Consider the following 12,541-nt stretch of genomic DNA (forward strand, 5'->3'; position numbering starts at 1 on the left):
TTTAATTAGGAAAAACTTCACAAAAAACGCACTTTCTGAACTTCAACGCGTCTTGAAATTATCTTCCTAAAGAATAAAAAATCTCAATTTATGGTATCAAATTTTCAATTATTTGCAATGTCTTCAATCTGTTAGAATTTTCTATTAAATCTTAAATGATACCTTAATTAGAAATTACCAAAATATGCTCAACTAAAAAAGAAAAAAAACTGACTGGTTAATCTATTGATATGTGGGTCACAAGAGATCACCTAGCCGTGGGTCAGCAAACCCATGACTGACCCACGGCAGGTCACAAAGTGACCCATGTTAAGAGTAAATTTGAAATTTTATAAAAAAGATTTTTCTTTTAATTATTATTAATTCATATATTTCAAATTTCTTAAATTACTAACACTTTCTAAGAACTGTTTGGCGGCAAAGACTATTTGCAAAAACTCTAGTTTCGATTGGGAAAAGATAAAATAATAAATAAACCTACAATCTTTTGGCAATCATGTGTTTATTTGATAATAATGATTCTGATGGCTATCAATATCCCAATATTTTGTATTCGTGGCCACTTTGATTACTCCACTCCCTCCTCTCCGAAACAGGATTCTCTCCAATCCATTATGAATTGAAGAATATTCAGTTTATGGCTAAGATTTCATTTCAAAAATTATATGGGCACAAATGGGACACATATCCCACTAATAAAAAAATTAAGAAAAAAAAAAAAAAAAAAAGGTGGCTAGCCACCATAGGGGGTGGGGGGTGGCCGGCCACCCCCATGGCCTATGGGGGTGGTTCGGCCACTCCCTTTTTGCAAGATGGGGGTGGTTCGGCTACTCCCTTTTTGCAAGATGAGGGTGGCCAACTTGAGCCACCCCCTACCCAAAATGGGGGTGGCTGGCCACCCTTTTTTTTTTTTTTTTTTTTTATTTCCTTAATTTCTTAATTTTTTTTAATTTAAAATAATATTTTATTATTATTTTTATTAGTGAAATATATGTCTCATTTGTTGCCATAAGATTTCTAAGATAAAATCTTAGTTATGAACTGGATATTCTGCAGTCCAAAATGGACTGGAGAGGATCCTGTTCCCTCCTATTCGGGGGAGAAGGATCCATTTGAAATGGAAAGGATCCAATTAATGCATTCAAGTGGGTAAAAATGTCCAAAAATTTTACTCCAAAAAAATTTGGACAATTTTCACCTCCAAAATGCAATAATTGGATCCTTCCATTTCAACATCAAATCGGATTTGGATTATATATAAAAATAAAAAATTTAAAAAAATAAAAAATAAATAAAATAAATAAATAAATAAATAAATAAAATAAAACTATAGCATATATGTAATAGTTTTATCAACGATCTAGATTTAATTACAAATTTTTCGAGAAATTTCACTTACCGAATTATCACCCCTTTTGCAATGTCTCTTTTAAAGTTTGAAACTTCTCAATTTAGTATATCAAACTTTTAAATTTTTTTTAATATCTCCCTCCTAACAAAATTCCCAAAATACTTCTTTTTTTTTTTCTAGAAAATATATTTAATTTTTTTTTTTGTTTTTTCAAAGATTGAAGCATGGATATTTTTGCAAATATCGTTAATTTGGACCAACACTTCAATCTTTACATATTAATTTGTAAAAACATTTGTAGTAAACGGTGTAGTATCCTTAATATGACTGTCATTAATTTAAGAACAGACCTCCGCATTTGCACGAGAGAGGTCTAGCCTTCCTTTTCCCCCCTTTAGTTTATAATCACTTATAAACTCACCACACCAAAGCAATGAAAGAAGTAAGAGTTGATTTATCTTAGCTTTCCTTTTTATTTCTTTTGAAGTACATACAACTGGAGAAAGAGGGAGGAACTAATATGGATGATGTTAAAAAAAATTAAAAAATCTGCTGTGCAGAACGAATTGGATCACGTCGAGTCCACTGGCATTACCTCAGTCGGATTCACAGGCGCTGCCAGACTTGCCGGATGAATTGCACTCGCAACTGTCAAAATTTGTCTTCTGCAGCTTCTATATTTGTGTTTATCGGCCACAATCAAGGCCAGCTCCAGAAGTTCCTCCTATTGATTACTCACACAAATTTGATGTACAAAAGAGCAAAATCATCTCTTCATTTATATCGGGATTTCATCTTCTGCAAAAATTCTAATGTTTCTTTATATGAAGGATCGGTGCGGCTGATCGGTTTGCATGAATTTATATGATCCGTTGACTCCAAGACCTGAAGATAAACACATTTGAAGTTTGTCATTGTTAAAAACAACAAGGGTTTCAAGCCAAGTACCTAAAACTAAAGATGATCATCATCTAGATAATGCTAAAGATGATCCAAAACTCTAGTGTTATCTGATCCTATAAAATCGATCCTCTAATTGGTCACCTCAGAAGACTTCAGTTGTCCCATCAGTGGGTGCATTCTATCAATCTTTTAATCACGCAAATGTGATTTCATTCCATATATGCTAGAAACTTGGAATTAACACACACACAGGTCACCATCTACTGTTAAATATAACAGTTTCTCCAACAATATTGATCAATACTTGACAAAACACCATAACCACGATATGGTCATCTTTGAGGAGAAATATCTATAAAGATTGGATTCTAAAGCTTTGGGGAATCTGCAATTTCTAATGCTTTTTTCTTTTTCTTCAAAGGATATATGCTGGACAGGATGCAGGCCAGAGCAAAAATGACTGGTAAAGCACCGATGAGCATGTACAGCATGCCACGAACACTAATGGAGGACTTGTATCCAACAAACACTCCCACGAGAGACATGGAGCGCATGGGGATGTTAAATAGCCAACACAAAACATGTGCAAAGAAACTTAAAACTCATGTCCGCGGACTTTTGAAAACATAAAGACCCTCCATTTTCTTCTTTGTTTTAAGTGAGATATGTTTATCAAAGTCATACTTACAACAAGTTCACCAAACCCAGGATACGCTGATTCAATTGGTACTACTTCCATTCGGAAAGCCCATCCTCCATAACCTTCAACAATTGGAGTTACCTTGGTCTGCAAAACAGTAGCTAACAACCTCTTAAACTCACACAAAGAGACACAGGAAAAGATATGCTATTTAATTAAACTTTGGACTACCTCACAGAAACTGAGAACATCAAGCACCCCTTTCTTATGAAGGTGTCGAAGAAAGTCATTAAGCTCCACTAGTCTTGGAGACCCACTTCTTAGCTCCCCTATCTAAGAAACAACATGAACTAAATGCTATTAACATCAAATGTTTCATTAAAAAAAAACAAAGATATAAATGTAGAAACCAACAATCAAGCGTTAAAGAAAAAAAAAAAAAAAAAACAGCTTTGTTTATAAAGACCATATACTAACAGTTGGGGCAGGGCGAAAAACGAGGCCCATTCGCCAAGGCATATCTGCTAGTTTGCTGCCAAAATGTGGGCAGCTATAGAACACCTGAAACCATGGGAAAACACAAGCATCATAAAGAAATAATCATTGAAGGGTGATAGAAGGATCTGCAATGTGAAAATTATTGATTGATCCATACAACTCCAATGGTGTTGTTCACAAGGTTGTCAATATTTTCTGCCTTTGCTTTATAAAGCATCTGCTTGACAACCAAGCCTCCCAGGCTGCAGACAAGAAAAAGTCAATCTATTAAAAATAGATAAAATGCACACGAACACACACACCAAATATATAGACTCACGCTGTGAACCAACAGAAGCAAAATTTGAAATCATATTCACTCTAGAAGTCATATAACTTTTACCAATTACAGGATCAGTTCATTTTTTTAAACCTATACCAATTAACTGACAAACTTATTTTTTTCAAAACAAAAACAATAAAGCAGTCCAAAATGACTGACAGTTACGATGATTTACATCTATTAACTCAACCCGACCCACAAACATAAAAGTTCTTGTTCAGGACATAAATTATTAACAAACTTGAGGATGAAGGTTGAATGATGATGCCTATCTGAAAGCAATATCATTTTTCGAAAAACTTCTCAAAAATATGCAATGTTACTACAGAGAGAGAGAGAGAGAGAGAGAGAGTTTCTAAGAACCCTCTCTTTTATGCCTGTGTGAGTAACCTGTAAAATGCGTATTTTCTTTTGCTGGAAAGGGGGAAGGAAGAAGGAAGGGGGGTACCAACAGCTTTATGCCAGACACACGTTACAAACATCCTCAGATCACTTAAAGGCTTCTTAATAAGTTGAAGATGCAACAGATCACAGGAAAAGAAAAAGTTCGACGTATCCAAATGATCATATCAAACACCAATGACTGATTAAAATAAAGACATTACCAAAACCATACAATAAGACCAAGAAAAAACATGCATGCACACCTATTGGCATGAACACACAATCTCTTTTCTAATACTATTATAAAAACCTGTGAGTCACAAACACCACGGGTCGATTCCCAATGCCTGCAGCAACAAGCTTCTCCAATAGCATGGAGCTCACTTCCTGCACATTTCCAGTAGAAGCAGGTTAAAAAAATCATTAGTGGAAAGTAAATGATATATAAGGCAACTAAAAATGAGCAAAGAAACTGTGGAAACTGCAGAATCCATTGTTGTTCATATGAAGGGAAATCCAAATATCATTTTCACTGAATAGTAGTATCACCTAGGATTGGTCTATATTGACTAGGATGACATTCTTTAAAGATATAAATAATTTCATTATGCAAGCATTAAACTCCATAATGACCCTAAGGATTAGCTCAATTGGCTGGATACCACACCTCTTGAAGAGAAGATCACTAGTTCAAATTTTCTCTTCCCCCTCCCCTTGGAGTCAAAAAACTTATCAAAAATAAACAAAATCCATGAATTTCAGTTAATAACAAGGTAAGAAAACTGCCAATCTTATGTCAAATCAGCCTTCGAAATGCAAAATAGTATGATGAGCTAAAAATTCTCAATGTGAAGTTCCCAAGCCCCAAAACTCTTGCTTAAAAATAAAATTCTCAATTTATTGATGATATGAATTCCTAGTACCAAAACATAATAGGCATTAACGATTCAAATGAGATAAAGATGCTTCTCGACTGTCAACCAAAATGTACAAACCTGAAGAGGCAGGCTAGCTCCAGACCATTGTGTAAGATTCGTCTGCATAAATATGCAATTGCAGTTAGATGCTGAAGAGAAAAACCTGGAGATCACCTTCATAAACCTACCATAATCACTAAGGGATTAAGGTAAGGACACAAATTTTGAAGAGGTGACTAGTAACAAAAAATTTTCCAGTAAAACAATTTCTTAAATTATTGTCAGACTCAAAACAAACCTTATACTTGAGAGTAAACATGCGAGCTTGAGGGAAGTCAGATGAAAGCCATTCACCTGGCCAAAATGTTCCTAGCTTCCCTGCTTCCTGATCAATCTTCTCTACCAGGCCAGACTTAGTTGAGGATTTGTCCTCAGCTATGCGCCAAGACTTATAAGGCCCACCACGGAGGCCATGGACAAAAACAATATCTACCAGAGGCGATTCTGGCTGTGAGCCAATGAATGACACATCAACAGAACTAGAAAAGTTACCATCATTTGCGGATGTGTTTACAGGTGTGCCCTCACGGGAAACAGTATTAGCCTCAGCCAACAAAGATTTATCCATTCGAAAAGTGTTGTCCTCTACTTTTTCAGGACACTTCCAGTGAGGCAGTTCAGGATTGATTAAAAATACCAAGTCATCATATCGGGGACAAATGTTATTTCTGTTTGCAATTCCAGTATCAGAAGGAGGTCCATTCACAGAGTCTCTATCAATTTGGTGTTTGCAAAATATATTTAAAAGTGTTGCTCTAGCATAACTTTTTATCTTAGGATCACTGCAACCAGAAATCTTTCCATTTGCACAATCCTCAAGCCATTTACACCAAGTTTCATCTGCCACAATAACCTTCTGGACTTTCGGAAGAAGCGAAAGGATACTTAATAGGCGAGCAGCATGCCTGCGAATGTGAGCTGTTGGTGGAACCCGAACACTAGATGAATCATTTGTATCAGAAGTAGCTAATTCCCCAGTACCACTTGCAACCCGCTCCTGTGCCTCGAACGTTCTAGATGCATCATATGCTTCACTTGCAGCAAGTTTCTCATAATCATCACATAACAAAAAACGTCTCAGCAAACATAGAACCCCAAAACCAGTTATCTTATCCTGAGATATAGAATCTTCCACACAAATTTCAGTCAGTGCTTTGATCCCTTTAAGGGTTGCCAATGCAGAATCAGCTGCATCGAACTTAACAATACTATCTTTTTTGAGATTTTTAAGTGGTCCTGTAAAAGGTTCCAGAGAAAAAAGATCTGCCAGAGGGAATGCATCTACAGAACCAGGAGCTATTCCTAGCTGGTTTCCTGCTAGATTAACAACGGCACCAGCTAATTGATTAGCGATTAGTCCAGCAGAAAGAATATTCGACTGATCAATTTGGGTCTGCAAAAGTTGGTAAACTTCATAAATAGTAACAGAGAAAGCACTGAGAAAATTAATCCGTAATAATAAATTGTAATAAAGGCCACAACAAATTAGAACCAAGGCAGTATAACCCAACAAATTTTCTACATGCACCATCAGTTTGATTTTAAATAGCAATGAGACAAAGGAAATCTCCAAACCTTCACTTTGTCACTTTTTGGCTGAGTGCTTCCTTTTACTGATGATGTCTTCGTGGAACCCAGAATTTCAGTAATCATGATAGCTAACCAACCTTGAGAAATTGATACGGTAGATGGTCCATAATCTTCAAGAATGCAAGAGAGGATCTTTATGGCAGATGATTTTACAGTGTCAGAAGAATTTTTTCCGAAAACCCAAGGAAGCAATATACCAGACCACTTTTGACTCTCTTCAAGAGATAAATGCACATCCCCAGTACAAAGCAATTCTAGTGTCTTTGCCAATGCTTCTTGCACATGCTTATGCTTTGTCATTCGTTTGGCAGTGTCCCTCATTAGATGAAGACCCTTCTCCATCACTATCTTTTTGGCCTCACGGCTTCTCTCTACAGAAACCAAAAAAGCAGATAGAGCAACCTGGACTAAAGGAATGTCCTCGTTTTTACTTGCCTGAGAAACAGTAGAAAGAAGACTATAACTCCAATCAGAAACAGAATCATTTAAGGGCAGATTACGATCCTCTAACAGCAACCGAGCCACCAAACTGCCATGCCATTTCACAGATCTCTCTGGTGCCACTAAAGCAGTCATAACAGCATAGCCATCTTGATCCAGTTCTTGAATATGAGACCTATTCACCTCTGATGCCATTGCCCAATTTGCTAATGCCCATGCAGCAAAAGGTACAGCAACATGTTCACAATGTAAATCATCCCAGAGACCAGGAACGACAGCCGAAGACAAATTGGCTTGCACTAGCGAACTATCATGCTTATTTTGTAAGACAAGAGCTTTGGGAGTGAGCCTAGTTGATTCTACATGAGTGGCATCACAATTCCCCAACTTCATAAGCCCACTTGTCCTTGAAAACCCCAATACAGTAGTACCTCCAAGAATTTTAATTCCAATTCCTTTCATTCCTTTCCCACCATCTTCATCATCTTCGTTTTTATTTGGCTCATCCAAATGCATTCCGCCTTCCTCAACGACTTGAATGGCCGCGGCAATATCTCCAGTTTCAGCATTCCCTGGTAGGGAGGGCTTCAAGGGTACCTTGTCTAAACCATCACAACTGGAGGTGACAATATCCATAATGGCAGCCACAAGCATGCTCCTACCTTTCAAAGAATCAGAAACATCGAATGAACTACGTCTTGATTGCTGCTCCCAAAAAAATCAACATATCAATCGGAAAAGAAGAACTAAAAGCATTAAGATACTATCATAGTAATAATCACTAGTGCACAATCAAACAAAATGAATCAATGATTGGAACGGCGATTAAGTAATGTCACATTCAAGCAGCAGTTAACATCAATGTGCAATATTACGAATATAGTCCATCATAAAGGGGATTCTCACATTTCTTCGATGGGCTCTCCATGCAATCCACCATTGGTGAAACATTTCTTAAATACAATGTGGACCACATGAAATTCACTCCCAAGTTCAACAAGCAACATACATTATCAACTACAAAGCCCCCTTTTTTATCATCTAATTAAATAGACAAACCTCAGGTCTTACTTTTACATCTAAGCCAATGTAAGATATTTGAAACAAACATTTTTGGTGGCTGCAAATTACCGGCAAGTCTGCACTGCATGGCTTTTTTTTCTTTTTTCTAACAGGGAATCATTCTCTAGGTGGCCTCACAAAATTAGGACAATAAGGCAATGCTAATCAGTATCAGCATCACTCTTTAATTTTGGGTTTCTGCTACCAGATTGTCACATTGCTAACAAGATATTGTAATGCTTACTCATCTAGACCCTGAAGAGAAGTATGCTTATGCACATCAACTACATATACAATTCCAAGGATGCAATTAAAGTTCACTTCAGACTTCACTCGGGTGATGGATTCAACAAATTCAAACCAAGAAGAACGGCATTTTGAATTCTCCAATTGTCCAACACTCCAAATCTACTTTGCAAGAATTACATGCGTTAAATCTACTTTGCAAAACGCACCTTCTTCGAGCGCTGAGGGTGACACGAGGAAATGAACCTGAGCAGATTCGGAACAGCGCGAGGCCTCCCGAGCACGGCCGCGGATACATTAGGATCGGCGATCAAGTACGCCAGCGCCCTCGCCGACTCCACCTGGGTCCCGCACCCGTCCCGGGGGACCGCCACCGATTCCAGTAGCCAGTCCACAACGGCGCCTCCACCGGCGCCAACAATCGCCGCCCTTCGGCTTGCATTCGCGGCGGAAATGTCGGCAAGCAACGCCGCAACCCTGAGCTCGAATCCCGAGCGCACCTCGTGGTTGGCCGACGACAGCACCGACGTCAGCGACTGCCAGAGCACCGAGGCGGCCACGCCGGTCTGCTTGGCGTGGTGGAAAATCTTCCTCAGCGAGTTGCCGGATTTCTGGACCGCGTGCTCGATGCCACTGTACAACGGATTAGAGGACCTGTGATCGGATCGACGGTCGCGATCGTCGGAGGAGAGGAGGGCATAGGAGGCGATAAGAATGGAGACTAGAGTAGCCGAGAGGGCGGCGACGGAGCCGCGAGAGAGCGAAGCGGTGGGGCGCGGAGACGGAAGGTTCTCGTGGCGGTGGTGGAGAATCGGTGGTGATGGTGGTACTTGTTGGAAAATTTCGAGGTTTTTTGGGGCTTCGGTGGGGTTTTGGGACGAGGCAAAGCGGCGAGGAAGAGCGAAGTAGAGAGAGCGTCTGGTTCTGAAGCAGAGCCGAAGCATAGTTTCGTTTTCTCTCTTAAGATTTCTTGGTGCTGTGCTGTGTAATGTCTTCTTATGTCTGGGTATGGCGGGAGGAAAATTCGCTATTCGTACGGCAAAGTAAGGACTTTGATAGATGGTAGCATAAGGACTTTGATAGATGGTAGCATCGGTAAGTAAATGTCTACGCATAAGGAATTTCCTCAGAGAAGATGCGGCCCTCGTAAGAGAAACGCTTAAATTCCTGCTACAAGTGTAATTCTATTTTGGATTACTCAATTATTAAATATAATGAGAAAATGAAATAATAGGTGAATTATAGGCTATAGCAATACTTTTTCAAACTTAAAATTGATAGGAAATGTTCTTTGATTACGGATTACTTGGTGCTGTTATCATCTACCCACTACCCCTATAAAATAAGAGATGGTTATTTTTAGGAGTAACTTTCTATCTCAATTGTATATCTAGTAAATATTTAGGAGTTTTTTTTTTAAAAAAATATATATATATATATATATATATATATATATATATATATATATTGATCTAAAGGCTTATAGGCACTACCACATCATCCTAAATTACATGTATAAGGTGAGTTATTATTTTATTTTATTTTATTTTTATTTTTTTTACTTGTCCGCATAAAGGAAGGGATATGAGAAAGAAGGTTTCAAACTAGTAATTTTTGCTTCATGAGACATAATCCCCAGCCGACTGAGCGTCTGAGCCACCTCTTGGAGACATGTGAGTTACCGATTAAATATTGAGGTGTAGTCCTCAGCCGACTGAGTTACCATTTAAAGACAAGTAAGTTACTGATTAAATATTTAGACATGAGATTTATATGATAGAAAAGCATGATCCTAAAATAATTTGTATTATAATATGTGCATTGTTTAAAACCTTGTTATTTTCTCTTGGTAAATAATTAATCAAAATTTAAACATGGATGTTGATGATATTGAAATATGCACAGCCAATTTCACGTTGAGGAGTACCTGAAATCACTTAAACGAATGGTTTAGAAGCTTGCCATGATGACATCAGGAATATTTTCTATGACTAAGTTAGTTAGTTTTTTTTTTGTTTTTTTTTAACATATCCGTACAAGAGGGGGAGAAGAAATTCGAACTAGTGACCTTCGCTTCATTAGGCGTAATCTCAGCCGATTAAACTAGCTCTTGAAAAGCTATGCCTAAGTTAGTTGATAACTTATAAAAAGTCATTTCTCCCCCAATAGAGAAAGAGCGAGAATGTGTGTTCTTGTAGTATCTGTTTGAATCGAATGAATTGATGAATTGCTTGCTTTGTCTTTTGATTGTTGTTCCCTTTAGTTAAAAGTCATTCATTCGTTTTATGATCCTGTGTTGTCTTTTGATTAGGTTGTGTGTAGTTTGTCAATGAATAAGATCATTAGTTCTGACAAGGGGTGTCATTGATAACTCTCCTTCTAATTCGGAGAACAGGATCCTCTTTAGTCAATTATAAACTAGAGAATATTCAGTTCATGACTAAGATTTCATCTCAAAAATTCTATGGTCACAAATGGGACACATATCCCTTTAATAAAAATAAGAAAAAATTAAGAAAAAAAAAAAAGAAGGGGGAGGGGGCCAGCCACCCCCTTCTTTTTTTCTTTTTTATTTTTCTTAATTTTTTTTATTAATTTAAAATATATATTTTATTAATAGGATAAGTGTCTCATTTGTGGCCATAAAATTTTTGAGATAAAATTTTAGCCATAAATTGAATATTCTCCGGTCCATTATGGACCGGAGAAGATCCTATTCCCTAATTTGGGTCGTGTTACATTAAATGCTGTCTGTCTCTGTAAAGAAAGAATAATGGTGATCGGATGTCTTGCAATCTAACGTAATTTTTCTGCAGCAACTGAAATAGCAATGTTGGGCCGATCTAGGCATGAGCTAGTGAGCACCCGAAATATGGGCCACCTACACAGGCCCAGGAAGATAAAAGTCAGGGCTGTCCAGAATTATTGGCCAGCGATAGGGCTTACAAGTTACACGTCTCACTCTCTTCCAAGACAAGTGAAAAAATGTGGGCGACAGATTTCATTATCATTCCTCTTTTGATGGTTGACATTGAGCTTGCCTCCTCTTCTTCTTCTTCTTCTTCTCCTCTTGAGTCTTGATGGAACTGATTATGAGGATCTTTCCACAAACGGGTCACCCATGGCCCAATACTGAAGTTGAATATCCAACTATTCAAATCAAGTAAATCGGCCCATGCAATGCTTTTCGTGAAAATATTGGAATCAATTACACCCTCAGATATTACAGGATGGTAATCGGGAAGAATAATCCACCCCCCATAAATTCTTCAGGATAAAACCTAATTTTTGAACAGGTCATCATCAATATCCCACTTCTAGCTAGTTTGAAAGCTAAAACCCAGTTTTTCTAAATTACAAAAATGTTCCTATTGGGTCCTGGGCTGATCCCTAAGGGATCCTGATATGGTCTAGGCAGGTCCTGGGTGAGTCGCAGTGGGATCCCTGCGAAAATTGGTTAAAACACCTCTAAGACTTGGTCGGGACATTTTCATAATTTAGAGTTTAATATATATATATATATATATATATATATATAATTTTGATTTTTCGTACGTGCCAAACATTGTAAAATGTTTTTCAAGAAATTATTTTTTAGAAAAATATTTTCTGATGAAAATGATGAAAATATTTTTCGAGCATTTTACATCGAAACAAACAGAGCCTAAGTTAGATCATTAATAACCCTTTTAACCTTCTTCCCATTTAATTAGAAAAAAAAAAAAAAAAAGGAAAAAAAAAATTAGATCACTAGCTAATCATTCCCAATATTACTATCCAAACGTCAAAGAGTTGTTCGTTATTCCAAGAGAGAAAAAATCATGTTTCATATATAGACACTTGATCATTTTTTTTCCCTTCTCTGAACATAAATCTTCTTCCTTCCTTGCTGGTAAAGGTCATCGCATGAATGCTAGACTGAAAACAAAAGTGGTAATATTAGTACGTATTATACACGTAAGGTTGCTAAATGACGTTCCTATCAAGAAAACTGGTAATATTCACTTTCCATGTTGTGATCAGAGTGGTGCCAGATTTGATTAGATGCTGATGATGAATTTGAAGACTCATGATCTTGATCTGAGTTTGGCTGACCACATTCTTTGGCATTATTAATTACCTGATCC

At 37.4% G+C, this 12,541-nt stretch overlaps 1 protein-coding gene across 3 annotated transcripts; it reads right to left on the reverse strand.

Moving 5' to 3' along the window:
* Positions 1–1,794: 1,794 nt before the first annotated feature.
* LOC132184373 (alpha/beta-Hydrolases superfamily protein) lies at positions 1,795–9,482 on the reverse strand. Of its 3 annotated transcripts, none has more exons than XM_059597987.2 (10): positions 8,624–9,476; positions 6,651–7,811; positions 5,314–6,468; positions 5,094–5,135; positions 4,409–4,485; positions 3,550–3,634; positions 3,372–3,455; positions 3,126–3,227; positions 2,943–3,041; positions 1,795–2,236 (listed from the first exon to the last, which is right to left on the reverse strand). In XM_059597987.2, exons 1-10 carry the CDS (start codon positions 9,356–9,358, stop codon positions 2,126–2,128), a joined length of 3,651 nt encoding a protein of 1,216 aa, XP_059453970.2. In that variant the 5' UTR covers positions 9,359–9,476; the 3' UTR covers positions 1,795–2,125. The 3 variants fall into 3 exon arrangements, with proteins under 3 accessions (XP_059453970.2, XP_059453972.2, XP_059453971.2); XM_059597989.2 differs by having other exon boundaries at positions 6,651–7,764; positions 8,624–8,812; XM_059597988.2 differs by lacking the exons at positions 1,795–2,236; positions 2,943–3,041; positions 3,126–3,227; positions 3,372–3,455; positions 3,550–3,634 and having other exon boundaries at positions 5,370–6,468; positions 8,624–9,482.
* Between the last annotated feature and the right edge of the window lie 3,059 nt (positions 9,483–12,541).

Source organism: Corylus avellana, chromosome 7, assembly GCF_965113065.1.
Source record: "Corylus avellana chromosome 7, dhCorAvel1.hap1.2, whole genome shotgun sequence".
Classification (NCBI taxonomy): domain Eukaryota; kingdom Viridiplantae; phylum Streptophyta; class Magnoliopsida; order Fagales; family Betulaceae; genus Corylus; species Corylus avellana.

Bases quoted from the DNA above. Each gene is read 5' to 3' on its own strand.
- LOC132184373 (XM_059597987.2), bottom strand. From the start codon at position 9,358: ATGCTTCGGCTCTGCTTCAGAACCAGACGCTCTCTCTACTTCGCTCTT. The intron at 4,486-5,093 runs GTTTGTACATTT...GGAAATGTGCAG, and splicing joins GAGCTAGCCTGCCTCTTCAG to GAAGTGAGCTCCATGCTATT. The intron at 3,228-3,371 runs GTTAGTATATGG...GTTGTTTCTTAG, and splicing joins TTTTTCGCCCTGCCCCAACT to ATAGGGGAGCTAAGAAGTGG.